Genomic DNA, 23450 nt, shown 5'->3' with positions numbered 1-23450 from the left:
AAATCGCCGGACTCGCTCCCGGTATAAGGTGGAGGAATCAGAAGTCCAGAACAAGAGGACATTGAGAATTGACGAGCTACAATTCTTTGGAAAGGGAAAAGATAAGTCGCACATGCGCGTGTTGTCTTCTGGTGAGTGTTGTCAGCATATCCTTGTATTGCGATGCTCGATGATACCTTGGGAAGTCCTCTGGATTTGAAGCAAGAACAGTAGGCCCCAGCGCATGCCATTCTGACCGAAGGCGAAGGTCCTTGGAGAATTTGGCTCGAAGCATATTCCAACGTTCTGATTTGGGGTATATTTTGTGACAGTGTAAATGTACAGTGATGAGTTGCGACTCCCGATCGACCTCCCTTTTGTGCGAAGCTGGCGGATTCCGTGCAAACACCTCCACTCCCTGGACAGGACTGTTACTGCTTGGGACCTTGCGAAGAAGTCTCCTTATTTGGTGCTTCAAGAGCCTGCTGTTGCTTGCGTTTCTCTTCGAGTGCCTTATCAGACTGTTTGAGAATCTTCTCCGCAGGCCCTGGCTCGTTCTTTGCGAGTGAATCTTTCGCTTCCTTATCTTCCTCATCCGCCGAGACAAGAGATTTGAGTCGAGAAAACCAACTCACAGGCTTTTCTTCCTCCTCAACTCTTTCTTCGTATATTTCCTTCGGTAGTATTCTCGCGGGTCCATTGGGTCTGCCGTTTTTCTCTTTGGCCCTCAGTCGCAGGACCTCCCGCTCCAGTTCGACCAACGCTGACCGCGCCGCCTTTTCAGACTCTTCCAACTCAGCCAACCTCTCGGCCACGTCGTTCCTTCGTTGATTCGTCTTGCGACCTTGCCGCCATGACTCAAACAGTATCAGACTAGCCGCAACGCCGAAGAGAAAGGCCTCGCTTATGAAATTGGCGCCGGTCTCAATTGCCTTAGCTTCGGAAAGAGGTCTGATCTTGGGCTTCGGACGGGGCTTTGGAGGTTCGTGCCCTTCCTTCGCAGCTTTTGCGGCAGCTTCCTCGTCGGCTTTTGTCTGGGCTTCAGTTTTGACTGTAGGAACATTGCTGTGCTTGTGCTTCTTGGCGGCATCAGCAGCCGCGTCTTTGGCGACCTGTCGTTCTATGGCAGCTGCATCTTGGAGAAGGCCTATCCGCCATCGCATGTCAACTCTGTGCAGGGTCTGCGCGAAGGAGATGCAGGTCCGCCGGAAGCCCTCATGTTCACGAGCTTGTCTCTTGATGTAGTTCTTTATAAGTCAGTAAGTTCCTTCCTGGTAGCTTTGTAGAGACACTCACAGCTATTGGTTTGGACAAAGTACGGACAGCAAGAGACGTGAATTTTAGAGCCAGCGACATCTTCAGACGAAGTCCTCAATTGGTGGAGTAGCCGCCATCAACACATGTTCGAAGCCACAGCTGGCCTTAGGCTGGCATGGCCATTATACAATGCTCTCCCGTCATCTTCTACCCGACTTTGAGTCACCAACTGCAGGAGGTTGTGAAGACCACCCGCCTGAGTGCAAGTTTGGGTTGGGCTCGCTTAGGCAGAAGGCAGCCCGGAGCCGACGGCGGCTTTAACGGGCGTGCCCCTCACCGGATGACTCCAGCCACGTGACAAAGCACTGCAACGAGCGCTCGCTTCCAAACTTGGCCTAGTCAATGTTTACTTTTTGTCTCTTTTCGTCCTGGTCTGAATGCCGCTTGCATTGGAACTTCACTCATCTTCCAGCTGACCACTCGACTATTAAGAGGCGCTGACAGGCGCTTTGGGACTACCCACGAGCCTAGTCCCTGCTATGGAGGTTCTTTCGCCTCGATCAGTGAATCTCCCTATGGCCTCTCCAAAGGTCACCAAGAGACCCAAACCAGAGTCAAGACCAAAGCCCGAAGAAAAGCCAACAAATCCGGATCGCATCGACGACAGATGGAGACCGCCGACCTCGATCACAGAGCCTGGCTCAAGCCCAGAAACGTACATCATGGGTAGGAAACTGGGAAAAGGAGGGTTCGCGGTCTGCTTTGAAGGGAAGTCGAAAACAACATCCGAAGTATTTGCTCTGAAGGTTGTCAAGGCCAAAGTAGAGCAGAAGAAGATGATGGAGAAATTCCGGACAGAACTACAGATCCATGCGAAGATGCACCATCCCAACATTGTCGAGTTCCTCCGTGCTTTCACCATTGACGAGCACACCTACGTCGTTCTTCAGATGTGTCCCAACGGTAGTCTGACTGAAATGGTCAAGGTTCGCACATGCCTGAGTCTGCCTGAGGTGCGGCGATACATGATCCAGATCTGTGGAGGAGTGAAATATATGCATAAGCGATCGGTTATCCACCGAGACCTGAAGATGGGCAACATCTTCCTCGATGCTCGAATGAATATCAAGATTGGGGATTTTGGTTTGGCCGCAGTCATGGCGGATGAGCACGACCGCCGAACGACCCTCTGCGGTACACCCAACTACATTGCTCCCGAAATTTTGAGCAAATCTAGCAACCGTGGTCACGACAACAAGGTCGACACGTGGGCCGTTGGAGTCATCTGCTACGCAATGCTGATGGGCACTCCTCCCTTTCAGTCAAAAACTCAGCAGGAAATTTATACCAAGCTCAGGACACTAGAATACGAATGGAAGATTGACAGCAAGAATTACATCCCGCAACAGGCCAAGGACTTCGTTGCCTCGTGCCTGAATCTCAACTCCGCAGAAAGGCCCGAGATGGACGAGCTGGTGGAGCACGAATTCTTCACCATGGGAGCCATTGCTGATGTTTTGGACGTTTCGTGTCTGAAAACAAAGCCTCTGTGGCTTGAAAACGCTGATCCTCGCGGAGACAAGGTAGTGTCTGGTTACGGTATCGGCCACAGCAGGATTTGTCGTGAATGTGGTGTCGGTATCGGCTCGGATGGTCGCGCTCGTGCTGGAGTCGGTGTTGGTGTCAACATTTCGACATTGGTGGAGATCGAGGCCGAGAACAGAGAGGGCTGCGCTCCGATAGTTCCCTTGCCTTCAGGGACCCTTTACAGGCAGTTCTCGGATGCTCATGCCGAATGGACGGCCCGTCAGAAGCATCCTCTCTTCCCATCGCGAGTCCGCAGTCGGAAGCCTATTGAACAAAAATCAGAACAGCCTGCGGCCTCGATTGCTTCGAGGGCTGAAGCTGAGTTATTACCGATTTCTGCTCCGAGAGCACCATCAACTATGCCTGCCGCATCAAAACCGGTTCAAAGCTTTGCAGCACAACAAAGACAACAAGCGCTACCGGCAGGTGCCGTCCGACGAGCGCTCGCTGACTACGAAGATATTGATAGACCAAAGCAAACACATTCCACCGAACCTCCCTTTCAAGCACTCTTGAGGGAACGTCCTCTAAGAGCGGCCACAATCCGCGCCACGAGAAGCACAACATTGCGAGAACCGGTATCACAGATTTCCAAGACATTGCCAAGATCGACAACAGCCCCTGAGGCTGTAGGCGAGATCGCGAGGCAGACAGCAGGCCAGGCGAGGCCGGAGAGCCGGAGGGTCAAAAGTGCTACGGTCGGCCTTCCTCTGCGGTCCGGGGACAAGCCTGGAAGAAGTGTTCAGGAGTCGGCAGCTCCAGGACAGGCCACGTTGATTCGTCCCGGCTCCTCTTCCTCTGGTTCATCGGGAGCTTCGGAAGATGTTGCTACCCGCATATTGCAGCTCACCACAGGAAATGACAGGAATACAGCGCCGGAAAAGGCAGACAAGCAGCGACACGTTGCACGAGGAGCGCCACCGTCCCTTGCAACGTCGCGGGTCGAATCAGTTCCGCAGACATCGTCGCCCAAACATCAGGCCAGAATCATTGGCAGGGCGGATCGGGCTTCGTTGGTGCCTCATTCGTCGAGTTCAGCCGTTCTTCGTTCTCTGCAAGACTTACACGCGGTCCTTGACCCTAGGGGCACGCTGGAGAAGCGGCCAAGGTCAGCATATGGCACTCGCAAAGTCCGACCCAGATCCGATTACCCCAGAGTCGACAAATGGGTAGATTACTCTACGCGGCATGGGATCGCTTATATCCTGACTGATGGCACGGTTGGAATGGTGCTCAAATCGTCCGAGGACAACAAGATGCCTAGCAGCTGCGTTGTGGTCAGGAATGCAAGTGCTCACACAATCAAACGAGCGAGAGGGCTCGAGTACCAGTTTGTGCCCCAAGGGCCAGACGCTCAGGACGTGGAGTTCTACGAACAAACCGACTATCGGATGGGGATGGTCCGTCTAGACGTTCCTGCAAGCAACTTCTTACTCGATCTCCAGAGCCACCCAAGTCAAGTAGCTGCGGCCAACGCCATCCAGGCTACACTGTCCGGCAGCGAAGCCGAACGTATGAAGGAGGTCGCGCTCTTGGACAAGTTTGGGAAGTACATGAACAAACAAGGGGGTCACGGAGCAACCAGCGACAAGCAGAGCAAGCACTTTATTCACTTTTACCAACGAGTCGGCAACGTTACTGTGTGGAGGTACGCAGATGGCGGACTGCAATTCAACTTTCCGGACCACACCAAGATCACAGTCTACCAGCAGGTTTCAGAGCCGGGCGTAGAGGACGGCCATTGGCAAGTCAACTGCGTGTACCTTATGCCCACTGACGCCGTCGGGCTTGCAAATCACGGCATAGTGAGCAGCGAAGCAATGGAACGGCGCGATGAGCTGAGCTTGCCTCTGGAAGATATAATGGCAGATTCGTTGCGCCGGTCCGAGATGGAAATTGTGCGTACGAACGAGATCAAGGAGAAATTGTGCTGGGTCCGTGCTGTCATCGGATGTTGGATCAAGGAAGGTGGATTGGGGAGGATGGGCGACGAGCGACTCGGGTGGAGCGGACTGCAGGAACGCCGAAGCGACAAACCGACGAAGCTGCAATGGGTGACTGTTGGCAGATTCGGCGGCGATGGCGACGGGCTGAGTAAAGGCGAGTCGAGGCATTCTTGATACGAGGAGTTTTGGTGTTGAAGTGTCGTCTCGGCCTCTCGAAGCGTTGGCGTTGTTAAGGGCATATGCATCAAAAGCAGGGCAGTATGACTACCGACCGGCACGTGTACGACGATACGGCATAAATTGTTCATGCTCAGCGGATTGCGGAATCCCTGAGGCCGCCCGATTGGATTACTCATGATATGACAGTTCCTCGCATACCGTTTATCTCCGACAATGGCATGATTCCGCCACATTATGGCATTATTCCCAATGCTTGATTCCACCTTTGTTGCGCGAATCTCTGCGTTTATCTACATTACCTTTCTTGGCCCCGGTCAGGCACCTACTACAACTAGTATACTGACATCCGTTGAGAACTCGGCCCCCTGTGCTTCTCTTTCCTGACCGCATTCCGCGCCTCGGGCATCAGCGACAATGGGTGGCGGTCCGGATAAAGAACATCTCCTCATCGCGCTCTGGGAGCCCGAACCGAAGCACATCACCGCCGAGATCAAACGACGGTTCCCCTACATTGAGATCACGTACTTGGAGCTGGAGCTGTCGTCCAATCCGTGGGGAGGGGATATGACGAAGGGTGTCCCGACAGGTCAGTACCACGTCCGTCCGTGATGATAGATGGACGGCATCTCAGTGCGCGAAGTGGCGGAACGGAAAAGGATCGCTTCACGCATGGTGCCTGTCGGTAAGCAAGCAAAAGCATTGGTGTTTTCATCCTGGTCCGTTGTGAATGGAGGCTGTATGCTATCTGCTCCGCCATGGACGCGCGCCATTGAGTGCAATTCCCTCGTTTAGCTGTGAGGCCGTCCAAGAAGGAAGACTTCTCCCCTCGATAAGGAAATGTCCAGGCCGTGTACACGCTGACCGTGACGGGCATCGACAGAACTCTGGAAAACAGCCACCATCCTGGTCACGCTCGGATCTCTGCCTGCCAGACCGGAGGACGCGCCAAAGTATGTACCTCACCACCTGTTCCCGTCTCCTCGCCTCCCAGTCAATATCTGGCCACATGCTAACCTTCTCAGCCTCAAACTCATCCACCTCTTCTCTGCGGGTGTCGACCACTACACCAACCACCCCATCTTCACGGACAGCGATATCCCCATCACGACGAGTTCGGGCATCCATGGGCCCCCGATCTCCGAATGGATCATCATGGCCACATTGGTGGCCAGCAAGCACTATAACGTGCTGTACGAGGGCCAGAAGGCGCACCGATGGCAGCATGATCGGAAACTCCTGATGAGCACGACGGACTGGGTGGGCAAGACGGTCGGCATAGCCGGGTATGGAAGTATCGGGCGGCAAGGTGGGTGGTTGTTGCGCCTCCAGACAAAAACCCCGGACCTGACCTGACCTGACCTGACCTGACCTGACCTGACCTGACCTGTTTTGTGCTTTTGCTGTGCTAACCTGACTACCTATGTGCGTAGCCGCCAGGATATTCAACGCCATGGGCGCCCATGTGCACGCCTACACGGCGAGTCCACGGTCCACAGCAGGTACGTACGTAGTGTGACTCTGAGTACATGTACATACCTGCACCCGCCTTCTTACCATTTCAACGCCCTCGAGGCCGACTCTGACGCTGACGCTTGCTGTGACTTCGTGCGCATGCGCAGACTCCCGAAAAGACAAAGGCTACATCGTCCCCAACACGGGCGACCCAGACGGCACGATCCCGCGAGCATGGTACAGTGGCACGACGCGGGCGAGCCTGCACACGTTCCTGGCCTCGGGACTGGACGCGCTGATCATCGCCCTCCCACTCACGCCCGCGACGCGCCACCTCTTCGGCACGGCCGAATTCGACCTCCTCGCCCGCAGCAACCCGCCCGCAGACCAGCCGGGGAAGAAATCTCGCTCGGCTTTTGTGATCAACATCGCGCGAGGCGCGCTGATCGACCAGCCCGCCCTGGTCAAGGCGCTGAATGAGGACGTCCTCGTCGGCGCCGCGTTGGATGTCGCCGACCCGGAACCCTTGCCGGCCCAGGATCCGCTTTGGACGGCGAAGAACTTGGTCCTCACGCCCCACGTCAGTGGATTGGGGAGGGAGTATAGTGAGAGGGCGTATGATTTGTTCATCACGAACTGGGCGAGGAGGGAGCGTGGTGAGCGCATGTTTAATGTCGTGGATAGGAGGAGAGGGTATTGAGCCGCGGTTGGGTGGTGGGTCGGCGAGCCTTGCTTTGGGTGTGTGGGAGAGTGTAGAATCTACTGTAGATAGAAGTCAGCCTGCTGGAGATGAAAAGTCTACTGAAGATGGAAGTAAGGCTACTATAGGTAGAGTCCTCTTCGCTTGCGCAGAGCAATAGTAGAGACTGAACGGACGGATATGGTATCACATCTCATCCTATTCTATACCATTTACTGAAGGGCGTTGTGCTGAAGATTGATAGCGAGAAAGCCATACGCAAGAGTCCCTGAAGTCTGGGGGTCAAGTGCTCTCCTCCGTAGTATGGCTTTGATTTCCTGCATTTCGGGATTATTTATGCATCTTCACGGTGTCAAGAACACTGCTCGACCTCTACTAGATCGAATGAGAACGTCGTAGGAGCACTTCTGTGCTTTTAAAGCTGGACGATGCTTCATATACGTAATGCAGCACGGAATATAGGGCGTATCCTTGCCCGTCATTTCATTATCGTCACTTCATTATCGTCAGTTCATTGTTGATCTAACATTCCTCGTATCATTTCATAATCATCATCATCATCATCATCATCACAATACCGTGTCGCCTTTTGATTCCGAGTGCTGCTCATCCCATCCGTGTCAGCCGGCAGCCAGGTTCCTGGAGTCGAGGTGGTGGAGTGGGAAGGCCGCTAATACAGTCGTACGGCAGACAGGTAGGTAGGTGTTCGTTGATATAATTTTTGTCCGAAAGATCGAGATCCACGCTCCTGAGCCCCCATCCTAGCCAACATGCATTCCAGTACAATAACAGTTACTACCCCTCCACGGACGTGCCGACTTTTCCACCAAAAAAGAACACGACGACCCTCCATTACATCCTCCATTTTAAACCGAGAGGTTGCCCCTTCTTTCTTGCTGTATGATGCGTCTCACGCACCCCGGCTGGTGCCTGCCTTGGATTACTTCCCAAAGCAGCTCTTCAACAACTTCCTTGCTGGGCTCTGTTTCTTCAACTTCGCGGCCTCATCCGCGCTCGCGATGGTGCTGCCGCTCAGCCTCGCGGGGCCGTCCTCCTGACCCCAGAACAACCTGTCGAGGACTTCGTTGCCGAAACGCCGTCTGGCATCGAGTGTCGTCCAGCCGTCTCGCCGGGCCAATCTGCCGACCAGGTCCCTCCACTCGGCGATCTCATTTTTGAAACCCCCATTGGCACTCTCCTCGTCGCGGAGGACTTCCTCCCAAGGCCGCCCTTTGACCGTGTACCCGTACCACTCTTTGGCCCAATGAGGGCGCACGGGCACTGGTGCGCCTTCGGAGTCTTTATATCCGGTCCATTTGTCGAGCACGCCCTGCGCGTACGCGGGCCAGATGTCCGCCACGTTGTGGAGAGTGAGGATTTCGATCGCACAGGTCCCGAGTTTGTGGCCGCGTTGAGGGGCGAGGGTCACGTCCGAGCCCGCCATGATGCGCATTTCCAGCGGCATGCGCTGTGGGCAGGTCTTGATGGCGGCGTAGGCGGCGAGAATGGCGTCCCACCAGGCCCGCTGGACGAGGAGGAGGTCGACGTCCGAGCTTTGAGTGGACGGAGGGGACGAGACAGCGCCATTGACGTGTCCGTTGGCATTCACGGCGCCATTGAGCTGCGGGGCGGACTTGAGCTTGGGTTGGAGTGGAAATTCGACCTCTAGGTCTCGGACGCGCAGGTTCTGCACACCTCGTTGAAAGTGCAGCGCGTCGGGAACCCAGGTCTTGATTTTCTCACCGTGGGGGCCGATGTCGTCTAGATTCTTCATCGCCAGCCAGGTGAGCAGCTTGGTCTGCGTCTCTGGGAGGGCCTGCGTTAACTTCAAAAGGATCGAGGCGTCTTGGGCGATCTGCGTGGCAAACGTTCCGAGGACTTGGAGAATGGTCTTCGCGTCGCTGGGATAGTCTACCGCGTTGGAGGTATCTAGGGTCTTGTGCCATGTGTTCACCCAGACTTCGCTCGAGTATGGGAACCAGAACCATTCCGCGTAGTCTGTCGTGGTCGCGCGGGTCTCAAAGTCTCGCTGGATCTCAGCTTTCCGTTCTGGGCTGAGCGGATGCTTAGGTCGTAGGGGGGCAGGAATCATCGAGTCAGGCATATCTGGTGGCGGTGGGATGGCCTCAATGACGGGGACCTTGCGCGGCTCCATCAATGCGCATGACATTGGGTCGAGTTCCAGGACGAGATGTGTGACCACGCCGATGAGGCCGAAACAACCTGCAGCTGCTCGAAGGATGTCGGGGTTCGAGAGATCGATCTTGCGAAGCGTGCCGTTTGCGTCTACGTATTCGATGGCTCGGACCAGGTCAGATATGGTGGGGTTTCTGATTCCGCCACCGTGGCTGTGGTTTTGTTATCAGCAAACACCCCGAGTTGGACGTAGCGTCACCATACCAGATCGTTGCGTTGCTGCCACCCATCGTGATCTCGACCTCAACGATGTTCATCGGCATTGTGACTTTGCCAGTCTTGATACACCATCTGCGCAGTTGTTCGTTAGTCGTTGACGTGCCCACCCTCACGTACTTCTTGCCATCCCGGAGCGGCGGGCCTTTGACATAGTTGTGGTCGACGACAACGATTGAATTTAGGTCCTTTGCTCGAGGCTGGAAGATGTCCGTCGGGAGAGACGTGAAGTTTGGCAGTACAGAAGCATCAATGAGTCCGAGCGTCGAGATGAGAATATCGCCATTGGTGTGGCGGTGCTTCTTGTCGGAACGCCCAAAGACCGGTGACCATGAATGCCCTGATCGTTGAGTCAGCTCACCCTTTCTCAATAAGACTCCCACAAGAAAAGACCTACGGAAGCCAGCGACTCGAACACCCATGTTCTGCTTCTTCGCAAACTTGACAATGTCGCAAATGTCTTGAGCAGTGTTGGGCACACAAGTCAGAGCCGGGGTGTTCTCAATGGTGCGGCCATGGTTGATGAATTCCAGGTTTTTATACGTCTTGAATGATTCAGCAGGCCAAAACGTGAGCGTGAGTATTTATCACTTACTGGAATGTACAGAGCACGCTTGGGATCTTTCAGCTTGGGAAAGACCTTCGCGAAGAGGGCACGTATCCGCGACGGAATGCTCGTCGGAGCTGCCAGGAACAGATTGATAGGCTCCGCAAGGACATTTGGATCCGTTGCGATGGCAGTGGCGAGACCTCCTCTGCGTATGTCTCCTCGTCGATTTGTCACTCTGTCGGCCGTGGCCTGATTGTATCGCCGACCTGCTTCCGTGGCGTCGATTCTGCCGTCTACGAAATCATTGAAGATTTCCTGAACATCATCGTCGTAGTCTCCCACGATCTTCTCGTAGGTGAAGTCTTGGTCGGTCTGCTTGAAGACGTGCAAGAACCGCCGGATGAATTGCTCCGAGTCGACGGGAACATCGGGGTTAAACCAGTCATCAATGAGACCGCTGAAGCCGGGGAGCTCCTTCTCGTCAATTTTCTCCTTCAACCCCAAGATGCACTCGGTGACAGAGGTGATTGAGTCGTGCTGGTGATCGCCATGATTGAGACCTTGATCATTAGCCATTGGGGCATGTTTTGGCATCTAAACTGCAAAAACAAAAGAAATATACACAGTAAACGAATATAAGAGAAGCCAGCAGGCGCCAGCACGGTCAGTGAGGTGGCATGACGATGAGGTCGCCGAATAAAAGGCAGATGAGCGGTGATGATCAGCTCGCCATGAAGCTCGGACACAGCGTTGCGGCGCTGACAGCGGAGCGCCTTGGAAAACAGTGGCGCTTCGGGAGATGAGCTGCAGTGACTAGTATCCTGGAGCTCCACGCAGGGCCATTCATCTGGAGCATCAACCGAAAGCTGAGAACCCGCCAGGGAGGAGACGCCAGTGAGAGGCGGCGGTAAGTACGTACCACGGGTGCTGCGCTGTCAATCTGCCATGAACACGATGCGGAGGCTGACGATGGGCCGATTTGCAACGTGGCGGCAAGGCAATTTTCTGGAATTGAACGTGTCGCGCACGCAGTGAATGGTCGGTCAGCGGAGTTTGCAGGGCCAAAGAGGATCAGGAATCTTCGCCAGCGGTCTGCATCGGGGGAAACGGCTGGGAATGGAGCAGCTTCATGTAAGTCTCATGCACCTTGTGCGTTGGCCTCGAGACAGACTGCGGCACTGCGTCAGACTGCTCATCGAAGCCAATGACAGGTGCCGCCATGAGGGCGGAGCGAAGGAGTCGAGGCAGCACCGGCAGGAAGCTGAGAGGCGGCGCGGGAAGAAATAAGGAGCTGGGCTTAGCGATGACAAGGTGACGAGTCAGTTGCATAACTAACCCAGGATAAAATACCGAGTACACGAAGTACATAACGTCTGTGCGTGTCTCTGTGATGAGAGCAATTTGAAAGCTCCCGAAACTGCCAGTCACGCGATTCGCTTATGACGCGAGTGTTTCTCGCTTCGCCGAGCAACGCGCTACCAAGATGCTGCAAAGACGTTTGCCGGAAAATTTCTCATCTGCGCCGACTTCCACGGACGCTGTCAAGATGCATGGATCTATCTCTCTGGTCGCCTTCTCATGACACCGCACAGCTCCTTACAGTGAATTCTCAAGCTCGACGACTTCCTTCAACATAGCCTCATACTTGGCCACTTCGTCCCGGCTGGGCTTGGGCAGTGGGCGCCGAGCATAGCCGCCGTAGCCAAAGTATGACTCCAAGGCTGCCTTGGTGCCTGTGATCCCACCAGCGATGACGCCCCAATCTCCTCGGGCGACGATTGCCTGCACCTTCTGCGCTTCGTCGACCTTGCCCTCGGCATACAGGTTGAACACCTTGACGCAGGCTTTTGGCACCACGTTGCCCAGCCCGGTGATGATTCCTGAACCGCCGGCAATCATCGTCTGCAGCGTGAAATCCGCCGAGCCGCCCATGCACATCCAGCCCGATCCGGAGTTCGATGGAGTGGCAGCGTTGACTGCATGAGCAATTCTGTTCAGTTTGCCGGTGTTGCCGCAGGTGAGCTTGCATCCACGGATCTTGGGGTGCTTGGCCAACTTGATGATGGTGTCGGAGTCGAGATCCACGCCTGCAACGGCGCCAGGATAGTTGTAAATGATGATGGGGATCGGTGAGCCATCCGCGACGTCCTGGAAGTATTCGACAAAGTTCTCGGGCTTGTATGCCGTCTTATAGTATGAGGGAGGGAGGACCAGGGCATAATCGCCACCAGCATTGTAGGCATCTCGGCAAAACTCAATGGTCTCTCGCACTGACTGTGCCGCACAGCCGACGACAATGGGCATGTCGCTGAAGCCGGCGTCGTCTATGGCTTTCCGGACGGTGCTGGTTACCAGTATCCGTTCCTCCTTGGTCAAGTGTACTGCTTCTCCATTGGATCCTTGGCAAGTTATCGAAGTGAGGCCAGCCTTTGCGAGTCTAACGGCGTGCTTCGCGATGGCGTCCACATCAACATCCTCGTTCTCCTTGAAGATGGTAACCATGGGAACGTTAATACCGGGCTTCAATGGCCGGATCTCACGGTGGCCGTTCATCTTCACTGAGTTGGATATAATCGTGAGTTCCTGGTTACGTGGCTTAGCGTGTAGAAGTAGCAGACGACCTAGAACGATCTAAACCGGGATTGATCTGTTGTCTGAGTCTGGCTGTTACGAGACAAGAAAAGTGACTCTACGACAGGATCGAACGGCCGTCGCATTATATTACACTGTCAAATGTGCCACTTCGCCCGGCAATATGCCGAAGATTTGAGCCTGAGTTCGTCACGCATGCTGCCAACTTTGCCCCGCAGAATCTGGAGACGTGGGGTGGGGAATTTTCTGGGCTCTGAACTGAAATGCTGCAATCACCATCATGCTGCTCCTGTCCTGAAATCCCGCCGGCACATTCGTCCGCCATCATGCCTGTCCATACTGAGTGTCTCGGCTCGTCGATGATTGAGCTCCCAGCTCAGGACTGGGAAGCATGGCACAATATGGTGGAAAGAATCGCTCCACGGAACATTGATATTCCGACTCCACCACCGGCCTCCACGGAGTGGGGTGCGACATTCGCCCCCCACGTCTAACCGGACCCAGTCCTGCGGGAAGGGTATACGACCTGTGATCATCACGGCCTTTGCGGCGCATTGCCCGATAGGGAACGGCACAGCGATTTATCGTGGCGTGCGTGGCAAACAGCCTCTGCAACCCGTGGGGTCGACATCTCCAACAATCTGGCTGGGATCCTATATCAGATTGCCTATCCACGCGCTTCTCTCCGCCGCTTCAATAACTCTGCAATCGGGATGTTATCTTCATCGTAGAACTCGACGTCTTCGTCGACGCCGTAGTCTTTGAGCCGGTTTCCGTCCGAGTCTCGCCAACCTTCTTCGCCGCTGCTGGTGTCGTCCTCGGGGCGGGCATAATCATCCTCCACAGGCGTGAGGCTGTCCTGTGCGAATCGTTGATGGAAAGGTCTCCTTCGCTGAACTCCGTAGAAATCAGACCGCCGCTCGAAATCTGCTTGTTGTCGCTGCTTGAATGCTACCATCTCCTGATCCGGGGATAGGCTGCCGTGGTCATGGACAAAAGCGTCTGGGAGATCAAGTGGGCGTTCGACTCGAGGCATCCGATCAGGATCAGGTGGTGGCCAGCTTGTACCGCGATCCTCAAATCCGTTTGTCTCGAAGACTAATCCACTCGTTCTCGGAGTTGCAGAGAACGGCCAGAACCAAGCAATGGGATTTGCTGAGCCCATGCCCTGGGAGATGTTATTCCAGATGCCAATGTCGTAGGGAAATTCTTGTTTCACGATTTTCATGCGAGTGCCATCGGGCCCATCCAAGTAGCCTCCCAGAGCACGAGCTCGACGGAGAAGCTGCTCGTGACGTTCGATCTCCCAACTCTCAATCGTGGTAACGTTGGCACCAAGACCATAGATCGAGCGAAAGAATGTGATGGAGACGAGAAAGACGGTGAGAGTATTGACGATCATCAGGATGAGGAGATGGACAAGCTGCCAAGGAGACGGGCCTAGGTACTGGTAATTCAGGTCAGTGTCCTGGTCATCCGAAAAGACGACCGGCTTACACTTGGCATATGACGATTTTCCCAAATCACGCCAGCTCGCAGGTATAAAAAGTACTCCAGATAGCACATCGACAATACGGCATACCACAGAAACCGCATGAAATGCGGGAACGTAAAGTGTGATACACAGTTGACAGTCCAAGGACAATGATGGTCCATTTTTGGGATACATCTGAGTCAATCAGCATGGTAGTCAGGGACGAGGGAACCTGCGTACCTTTTGCACACTCTGCAGTGATGTGACCTCGGGGGTTTGATATTTTCGCACTTGCGACAATATCGCTGCCTTGAGGCAGCCCTCTCTCGAGGGTTCGTCGAGTCTGTGCCTTCAGCCTCGTCTGGCTTCCAGCCAAGCGGTATACGGCCGGGGTCCATCGTGCACGCACGTGCGTAGCTGATCCATATGCACGCCACCAATGCGTTGAATGTGATCTTCTGCTGCAATGTGAGGGGACCAGGTTCAATACGGTTGAAAAGGTACTGAGACGAGTAAGAAAGAAATGCCACCAGTGTCACAACGCCAGGCACGGCGAATTTTGCCAGTTGTTGGGTGTCCATTGCTAAGCCAAAGGTCTCTCGTCGTTGTAACGAGCTTGGGATGAATTTCTATGTCCAGAAGCACCTTCGTAATTCCATGTCGCAGGACAATCCTCGGGACTATTGTCAACGTCTTGGACCGCGCAAGAGGAGCGGATATTTCAGGCTGCATAGAAGTCGAGAATTGAAACAACCCGTCAGGGGCCAAAAGAGTACGCGTAGGCGACGGCTACTCCTCCGTAATCGCACACTTCGTAATCGCGAGTTGCTCTTGTCACGGCAGGCATTGGAGAGGTTGAAAAAGTCGACCAAGATAATGCAAGCAATAGAGATCTAGCTGCTGGGTTCGCATAGTCTATGTTTCCGGGCTCATGCATCTCGTCGACGCTTCGATAATATCATCTAACAGCGTCGTTGATCACCAGGCCAATGTAGCAGACGAACTTTCAGTCCGATTTCAAAGGCCGCATAGTCAAGAATCTTCCCGGTCTTGCCAACAACCACCGGCTTGCACTGCCACTGTACTCGTCCATGAGGCGGTTGGTATGGGAAGAAAGGAACTGCGAGATCAGGAATCCTTGGGCTGCATGCAGTTGAATCCTGGCCAAAAACAGCTTGGTGAGAGAGACGACACCGCGGACGAAGGTAACTATCGCTCCATCAATCTCGGTATGGTCCATTGCCTTTGGTGTAGCCAACAACTTCTCGACTACGATCTTCTCTAGCCATGTATCGCCCAACCTTACAGGTAGACTGATCGACACATGGGCCAATATCCACTGGCCTGCTTCCCGCCCACACAATGCTCGTTCTTCCGGGGTGTGAGATCTGAACCACGCAGGAATGCTCCTCCTTGCGCAATGCCACCCCTTCCACTCCGCTTTGCCAGTGTTGGTTCACGTAGAGATTCACTGTGGCAGCACACAACACCTGGAAGGGAGAAATGCCGCAGATGGACTTCGACCTGGCCGGCGAGGAGCATGCCGTAGCGAGCGATGGCCTAGGTACTGTACAGGCAACGTGATTTGTCAATGGGAGGGTCAAATTTGGGACGCTCGGTGCATGTTTCTTGCATGGGACATTTTGCTAAACGAGAAGGCAATATGAGTCTGCGGGAGAGGGTGCTGGGAGAGTTGATAATGTCGAGCGACGCTGTTTTCGACATGGTAGCAAGTGACCTCCGCGCACAGAGCAGTCCGTTTCCAGCAACAACAAGCAATTTCAAAGACACACAAACGTACTCCGTACTGACGTTCACCATGCGTGAGGTTTTTGCGAGCAGACCTGGATATCGGTTGTCTACAGAGACACGCTCTAGGCTACGAGTAGCCGCGTAGTGAAGTTGCGTAACGTGACTCCTCCAACTTAGAGAGCAGTGAGAACCTGTACACGCTGAGACAGCGGGCATTCAAAGGCAGTTCATCTTGTGGGTGAAGCGTCCGCCGTAGAATGCCAAGCCGCTAACGACGCGTCAGCTTCAAGTCACGACGCGTCGAGAGTGGCGCTTCTCGGGAACTGAATTTCACTTCACTGTCACCTCTCCAAGTTTCCTCCGGACACGTCGACGGCATCCCCAATGGTTGCACGATGCCAATTGAAGCTCTGTCAGAGGACACCACGCGTGCTCTTGGCTCTTCTCTGGTCCTGAACGATGCGAAGTCAGTCGTCAAAGAGCTTATCGACAATGCTCTGGATGCCCAAGCCACAGCTATCAGTATTGAGATCTCAGCAAATACACTAGACGTCATCCAGGTCAAGGACGACGGCACTGGCATCCATGTTGAAGATCGACAGCTTCTTTGTAAGCGTGGTTGTACCTCTAAGATTAGAACGATTGAGGACCTCGGCCGACTTGGTGGTGCCTTTCTCGGATTTCGAGGTGAGGCTCTGGCAAGTATAGTCGAACTGAGTCAATTTGTGACTGTCACTACTCGTGTGGACGGGGAGGTTGTGGGAACATCGATCAAGTATGCTGCCTCGGGAATGATCAGGTAGGTGGTGTAAAGTTCTTCCTAGGCTCATTGTATCATGACCATTGCAGTTCTTCTTCAGCTTCTCATGCCGTCGGAACAACGATACGCGTGCAAGATTTCCTCATGAAAATACCGGTCAGAAAACAGTCGGCTTTGAAAGCAACCACGAAAACTCTGGAGGCTATCAAGTCTCTCCTTTTCGCATTCGCCTTCGCAAGACCTGAAGTGCGCTTCTCGTTGAAGGTGCTGAAGGCGAAGAATAACAAACTCAACTGGACTTACGCTGCGACTCCGGACCAATCTCTGACCGAAATTACTACAAAGATTGTCGGGAAGGAGCTCGCGTCTGTATGTGCGCATCATACAATAATCTCTGATGACTGCCGTGCCACTGTGGGCACCGACTGGGCCATCAGCGCCATGTTGATCTCCGCATCCGCTGGTACGTAGAGTCTGCCAACTTCTTGGTCTATGCTGACATGTCAGATCCTGTCAGGATTCGCAACACCACACAATATATTTCCGTCGACGCTCGCCCAGTAAACACGGAACGACAAACAATGAAAGAGATTGCCAAGTCCTATAAGCGCCATGTCCGGAACAGTGTCTTGTCGGCGACCGGTGTTTCGGTACAGCGACCATTCCTCTGCATGGACATACGTTGTCCTCCAGAAAGCTATGATGTTAACGTCGACCCTGCGAAGGATGAAGTCCTTTTCCTTGACCTTCGCTCCGTTCAGCTGTTGTCATTGGTGGAAAGCTTGTTCCGTCGAGCATATCCTAAGCCCGGTAACCGTGGAGAAGGGGCAGAGAACTCATCCATCCACAAAGACACAGCTTCGCCCCGTGGGACGTTCGGCTTCGACAAGAACACGCTTCGTTCAACCCGGGCTGATGCAGAAAAACGAGACGCGGTAAATAACGAAGCTGAGCAAGAACCACTAAGCTCAGAAGACTCACCTCTACGTGGATCAAGCATGAGGAATCCTTTTGTCATCGCGGCTATGAATGCTAAGATCAAGCCCGTAAAGATGGGCAGCAATCAAGCAAGCGGGCTATCAAGGATGAGTGGAAGTGCTACGTCTGACAATCCAGATGAAGAGGCTCTGTCGACTCCTCATCCGGGAGACTGCTCTCCCGGAAAGACGCCCGAATCTCATCTACAGCGTAGTGGTCACACTACCCCGTCTACATCCCCCAGACCAGGACCTCCGATGAGGCGAAGAGTCAAAACTACCACCAGATTTGATGACGAGGAAGCGGTGGAACCAGATTCTCATGTTGACCATCGTGTTGCCACTCCTCAGCAGACAGGCTTACAGTCATGGTTGACCCCAAATGCTGCGTTACCACCTCTTATCCGTCTTGGGGAGGCAAGTACAAACATGCAGCGGCCCAGCTCATCTGTAGATAACACCACGCTTATTCCTGATGTGACGGGCCCAGCATATGACGGGATTCGCTTGAGCTCTCAAGTCGGTCGAAGGTTGGAACCTGGTCAAAAGCCTTTCAAAATTCTGTCCAAATCCAAACATCAAGGCCAAATCTCCGAGGGGCTGCCTCCAACACCACCGTCTAGTCTTCATGGTCGACACCGAAGATCCCAACAAGGAAGATCGCCGAGCCACTTTATCGGATCAAAGCCAGGCGAGCATTGGAGTATGAGCCTTTTCTCCAGCCAGCAACTTCGACACAAAACAAGCACAATGAGTGCTGCGAATTCTCCGCTGAGCGGGCTCTCACAACACGATACGGAACTGAATGATATCATGGAATTCGAACACCGAAAGAAGGCCGCGATAGCTCATCAAAGAATACAGGCGGCCAGATCGTTGTCCACTCCAATTAGAAACACATTAGGTTGCTCGAGCCAACCTGAGATAATTGGTGCGTCGACGGACGCTGTTGAGAAAGAGCCAATGTTTGAGGACTATGGCGCCGAGTATGGCAGCAAGGAGGATGGCAGCATGAAACAGTCAAACCCGGATCCTCGTCGCAACCATTACAAGAAACCAATCAAGAATCCGTCCCACTCTCATCCGGATGAAGAAAGCGAGACACTTCTTGATCCTGATGAGCATTGCGCCTCTCTGGCTATTGGTGCGGGGACTGCTGCCTACGGACCGCCTGTGCTCTCGCACGATGATCCACGGGCCTATATGATGAGACAACCACCGAAGCAATTGCGAGGCAAACTACATCGCACCAAGTCCACCAAATTACCACTCGAAAGCATGCTCCCTGGAACTGAAACTTTCGGTCTTGCACTTACGACGAACGCCTTCGACAGTCTACAAGACATCAGCAAGCACTTTCTGAGACTCGCATTCTTCGATTCGTATATCAAATATGGCAAGGTGGGCTGCACAGATCTCGATTCAGCTGATCCATCGACTCTCCGCGACTGGGAATACTCCATCCGCAGCTTAATCGATAGAAGGGACTCTCCGCGGACACAAAAGGAAAAGGATATGATTGCGAATACGAAGTTTACTATTTCGGGCTGTTCTCGCGAGGCTGAAGAGGTAACATGAGGTTGTTGTGACTCTAGGCATACAGCCTATGTTGGGATGCCACTTGTGGGCAAGCGATGTGTCATGTGTTGCTGACTTGCTCTGCTACGTTGTGTTTTTCGATGATCGCCATGCTACTACAGTTGTAACGATGTTCTGATTTTCAAGCTCAACCTTTTAGCGCTGGTCCTTCAATTCTGGGCCAAACTGCCAAAGAATGCCTGCTACATGTCACACCTTATCGCCCTCGTTGGCCGCTATCTGACCTACGCTAATCCCACTTTCTAGAGCACCGTCTCACGAGCTAGCCACATCAAATTCCTCGATGACGCTCCTTGGCTTGCTGTACTCTCCGACGCGCTTCCACTCGGTTTTCAACTCAAAGAACTCTGGCCCACCGACTCTCAGCGCTTCTGCGGAGCCACTCCACAATGGGTGCGCAGGCATGCCTATTACTCTCACCTTGAGGCCATACCGGAGTTCCGGTGAACCAAGGGCTTCGCCGTCAGAACCCAGAATCGAGATCAAATCCGGGACTGTGCAAATTATCTCCTCTTCCTCTGAGGTTGCTGGGTGGGCATGGTAGTTCTGTGGTGAAATGAAACCGGCCGACAAGTATTCGTTTTGGAAAGGAATGGCTAGGTAGCGTGTCTCACGCGCCTGAGAATTGTTTGAGGTAGATGACGGTGGGGGACCGATCTCGACTTCCTCATCGGTTGAGAGAGGTGCGATGATGCAGCGGCCGACTGTGTACCCCCGAGAGACATCACGGGTCACGTCAATGATCTTGCCTGTATAGAGCTGTCGGACGGGTGTTATGGTGGAGATTGCTTCGATGAAGTCAAGCTTCATTTGCCTGGCCAGATGGACTGCTCGTCCGAGGTACCAGGCCTGGGAGACGGTGTTCGGGACTGCGTACTGCTTGATCACATTGCCAGGGAGTGGTCGCCCAGCAGCTGCTGTTGAATTGCCCATTTCAACGCATGTCTGGCGTATCAATGCCTCGACCCGCTTGTTCGATTCCGCGGATAGCACAACAGACGAATTGCCTTTACAGTCAGCCGTCGCGAACGGCAACACAGGCTGACCATATACATAGGGTGTTCCGTGCTCCAGCGTTGGATAGGCGCGACCCATCAAATCGCAATCAACGACTGGCCGATCATACCGAGCACTGGTGGGAAATGTGACCAAGCCGTTTCCCCCTCCGATCTCATCTGCCACAATACCTTGAAAGTCTTTGATTCCCATGATGGTGTTGACAGCGTCGATTGCCGCAAATACGTCCGTACCATCGCCGATCCGCTCATTGCTCACCGAGGGTGCGCCATACCCCGAGCCGAAAACACAGATGTCGTTGTCCTTCAAGGATTCAAGGGTGACGACTCGCATTTTTCCTGCGCCGCCCTTGCGAAGAGTATCCAAGGTGTACAGTGCCATTAGGTACGGAGATCCGCCACCTCCTGTTCCAAGCACGCCTGCGCCAGAGGCAATCAACTCAACGTCAACAGGAGAGATGTACCAGACTCCGTCCCTGACATCCGGCCGATATGAAGCAACATCAACACCAAGTGTCGGCTTCGCCAAGTTTCCGTTCTTCACGTTGTGACCTTCTGCCTTGGCCGCCTCTGGTGACGAGTCCTCGTCGACTTCCACTTCGTTGAATGGCGTGCCGTGGGGAATTCTGTCCGGCGAGAGCCCATCTTTCACTTTCAGACTACCGACCGCTTTTATGACGAAGCGTGTGGCTTTGTTGTTCACATATTGGAGAGGAATCTTCTGAATGTCCACTATTTTGACGTCTTTCTCATCTGCCCCATTGGCAATGGCTGCATCAATTGCGGTCTTTTTGGCCGCTTCAATCGCAGCATTCTCGTCCCGACCAGCCAGGATCTCAATAATGTCAATCTCGCCTGCAACCTTCGCAATGGCCGCTCCAACCGCATTCGCCGAGTCATGATGAGGAGGACGAAGACATTCTTCGACCCCATCGAGCTCATCTGTAAGAATGACAGATCCTCCGCCGACTAAGAGCACAGACACCGGAGCCGAAGACACCTTCATCCTGTCAATGGCTCTCTCCAACTGTCGTTTGATGTCTGCTTTCGCCCCTTCGAGAACCTTCCTTGGGACGCTCTCAACCTTCTTAGAGTCACCAATCCTCGCGTCCCCGGAAGCCACTACAACATCGGTGGCGGTGAGAACTGAGCCTCCAAATATAAGTGCATCTGTTGGAAGTCGATGAGCGACCGAGTCGGGACCAACTGAAACTACTCCGTCATCGCCTCCTACCCGGACACGACTTCCACCTCCAAGTCCAATGGACAAGACCTCCGGCATGGAGAAAGCAGTGCGTACACCGCCTACCTCGACAAAGTTCGGTGCCTGCCGCGGGAAGCCGGACGGTAGGAGTGAACAGATATCGGTCGTGGTTCCTCCAATATCCACAACCACAACTTGCTTGTCTGCTAATCTTCGATCTCCATGGCCAAGCCTCTGCAGGAACGCGGCGCCCATCAAGCTGTTTGTAGGCCCACTTGCGAAGGTCTTAATTGGCAGCTCTGCGGCCAAAGTAGCGTCCGCCAGCGTGCCATCATTTTGTGTCAGATAGAGTGGACAGGACAGATCAAGTTTGGACATGGCAAGTCTAAATCCCATGATTGTCTTGCGGGCGAAACCAAGGATTGCTGCGTTGAGAATTGTGGCATTCTCACGAGTCAGCAGACCTGTCCCACCGATCTGTCCAGAGCAGGCGACAGACAGACTTGGTTCGAATTGCTGCAGCAGGGCTTTGCATCTCTCCTCGTGCAAGCATTTCTGGTCGAGAGCGGAAAATACACCGACCACAGCGACATACTGTATCCCAGCTGCCAAAATGGCCGACGCTGCCTCCTTGATCTGGTCAGGTTTGAGATTAGATATCTCTCGACCATCAATCTCAAGTCCACCATCGAGGTAGAAGATCGGACCTTCAATGATATTCCTCAGCGCATAGGGAAAGTCGGAGAAAGGAGGTATCTGTAACTCTGTTTGAGCCAGACACTCAGGGATCTGTGGGATGGCGTTTTACCTTCCTGGTGTACGGACCACATAGTCTCACGACGGCGACTCGACTAAGTCGTCTCGCATCGTTCTCAACCACCGCGTTTACGAAATGCGTAGTGCCGATCGCGACATTCAGGACTTTGCTCCTGTCGACATTGGATTTGGCAAGGACTTCCTTGATTGCAGACTGAATCCCGAGAGTTACATGTGTCGTTGTCGCTGTCTTGCACGTAGCGAGGACACCTCGCGAATCGCTCTCTAGAGCATTGGTATCAAGAATGGCAGCGTCGGTGTTTGTTCCACCGACGTCAACGCCTATTCGGTACATGCTCAAGTGTGGTCGATGCCTGCGTCCAATACCGTCAATGTGCGCAGACGAGCGATTATGCCGAGAAGAAATCTAGGTCAAAGGCTGCCCTTCTGTAGGGATGGAACACGTAGCCATCTCATTCAACGGGTGAGCATCGCACAATCATAAACGATAGACCCTACTCTTAATACGGCGCGAAGGATTCAACCGTCATGGACAAGGTCCGCACGCCAGATTCAAGACGATAGTTCCATGTACTCTGATAGATACAAGCCGGACACAGCTGCAGGAATGATCACGCAATCATTGGTCCGACGGCGTGATGGCGCCCAACGTTTCCCTGCCACACGACAGATGTCGGGACGGAGATCTGCGAGCGGCATAGATATATACCGAGTTCATGTAGGAGAGCGAGAACGGCAGTGAAGAATGGCCACACGAACCGGGATCCATTCGACGGAGCTGGACGCGTGGGGTTCATGGTGTTGCCGAGCAGGAAACATGCCACATGTTGATAAGGAAGAACCGCAGAGTTGCAATGGACTTCGAGTTGGCTCCTTCTGGTCGTGAGCAATGCTCAGTGTCCGAAGATAAGATCGGACTCCCAAATCCATCGACGCTTTCTTAATCCTTCGCGTCAACGGAGAATCTCGACAGAGGCACGATTCGTCCTACGTTCTCGACGTCGGCGTATGGCGCACAGGCCATCCTTGAAAGGAAAGGGCGATGTTGTGGATGATCAGCACTGATCGGCCAGAGGCTGAAGCAGTCGACTGCAGATAGCAGGGGTGTTATCTCGTCTGGTCAATCAAGTGAAGTGCCAGTCCTGGCTTCTGGGTCCCTGGAGTACATTTGTTCCCCTTACCCTCCTACGCCTTCTTCGAACTACCTCCACGTCGAAGGTGGATAGCGTGGAATTC

General features: G+C 53.8%; 8 protein-coding genes across 8 annotated transcripts; 3 read left to right on the top strand and 5 right to left on the bottom strand.

Annotated features, from left to right (window-relative positions):
* Positions 1 to 410: 410 nt before the first annotated feature.
* Positions 411 to 1335, bottom strand: G647_02950 (uncharacterized protein; the record flags this gene model as incomplete). The annotated part of the gene is made up of 2 exons (XM_008727296.1): positions 411 to 1226; positions 1276 to 1335. 2 exons carry the CDS (start codon positions 1333 to 1335, stop codon positions 411 to 413), a joined length of 876 nt encoding a protein of 291 aa, XP_008725518.1.
* A 440-nt stretch (positions 1336 to 1775) lies between these two features.
* Positions 1776 to 4943, top strand: G647_02949 (uncharacterized protein; the record flags this gene model as incomplete). The annotated part of the gene is made up of 1 exon (XM_008727295.1): positions 1776 to 4943. One exon carries the CDS (start codon positions 1776 to 1778, stop codon positions 4941 to 4943), a length of 3168 nt encoding a protein of 1055 aa, XP_008725517.1.
* Positions 4944 to 5363: 420 nt separating this feature from the next.
* G647_02948 (uncharacterized protein) lies at positions 5364 to 7101 on the top strand (the record flags this gene model as incomplete). Its single annotated transcript, XM_008727294.1, has 5 exons — positions 5364 to 5535; positions 5830 to 5899; positions 5972 to 6255; positions 6380 to 6448; positions 6569 to 7101. 5 exons carry the CDS (start codon positions 5364 to 5366, stop codon positions 7099 to 7101), a joined length of 1128 nt encoding a protein of 375 aa, XP_008725516.1.
* Positions 7102 to 8041: 940 nt separating this feature from the next.
* G647_02947 (uncharacterized protein) lies at positions 8042 to 10639 on the bottom strand (the record flags this gene model as incomplete). Its single annotated transcript, XM_008727293.1, has 4 exons — positions 8042 to 9449; positions 9502 to 9853; positions 9911 to 10058; positions 10109 to 10639. The coding sequence occupies 4 exons, from the start codon at positions 10637 to 10639 to the stop codon at positions 8042 to 8044; spliced, it is 2439 nt and encodes an 812-aa protein (XP_008725515.1).
* Positions 10640 to 11659: 1020 nt separating this feature from the next.
* Positions 11660 to 12616, bottom strand: G647_02946 (uncharacterized protein; the record flags this gene model as incomplete). Its single annotated transcript, XM_008727292.1, has 1 exon — positions 11660 to 12616. The coding sequence occupies one exon, from the start codon at positions 12614 to 12616 to the stop codon at positions 11660 to 11662; it is 957 nt and encodes a 318-aa protein (XP_008725514.1).
* A 706-nt stretch (positions 12617 to 13322) lies between these two features.
* Positions 13323 to 14710, bottom strand: G647_02945 (uncharacterized protein; the record flags this gene model as incomplete). Its single annotated transcript, XM_008727291.1, has 3 exons — positions 13323 to 14102; positions 14153 to 14324; positions 14370 to 14710. The coding sequence occupies 3 exons, from the start codon at positions 14708 to 14710 to the stop codon at positions 13323 to 13325; spliced, it is 1293 nt and encodes a 430-aa protein (XP_008725513.1).
* Positions 14711 to 16276: 1566 nt separating this feature from the next.
* G647_02944 (uncharacterized protein) lies at positions 16277 to 19196 on the top strand (the record flags this gene model as incomplete). Its single annotated transcript, XM_008727290.1, has 3 exons — positions 16277 to 16680; positions 16731 to 17104; positions 17149 to 19196. 3 exons carry the CDS (start codon positions 16277 to 16279, stop codon positions 19194 to 19196), a joined length of 2826 nt encoding a protein of 941 aa, XP_008725512.1.
* Positions 19197 to 19472: 276 nt separating this feature from the next.
* G647_02943 (uncharacterized protein) lies at positions 19473 to 22548 on the bottom strand (the record flags this gene model as incomplete). The annotated part of the gene is made up of 2 exons (XM_008727289.1): positions 19473 to 22193; positions 22246 to 22548. The coding sequence occupies 2 exons, from the start codon at positions 22546 to 22548 to the stop codon at positions 19473 to 19475; spliced, it is 3024 nt and encodes a 1007-aa protein (XP_008725511.1).
* Between the last annotated feature and the right edge of the window lie 902 nt (positions 22549 to 23450).

Source organism: Cladophialophora carrionii (assembly GCF_000365165.1).
Source record: "Cladophialophora carrionii CBS 160.54 unplaced genomic scaffold supercont1.2, whole genome shotgun sequence".
NCBI lineage: Eukaryota > Fungi > Ascomycota > Eurotiomycetes > Chaetothyriales > Herpotrichiellaceae > Cladophialophora > Cladophialophora carrionii.
This window is presented reverse-complemented; position numbering and strand designations above follow the sequence as displayed.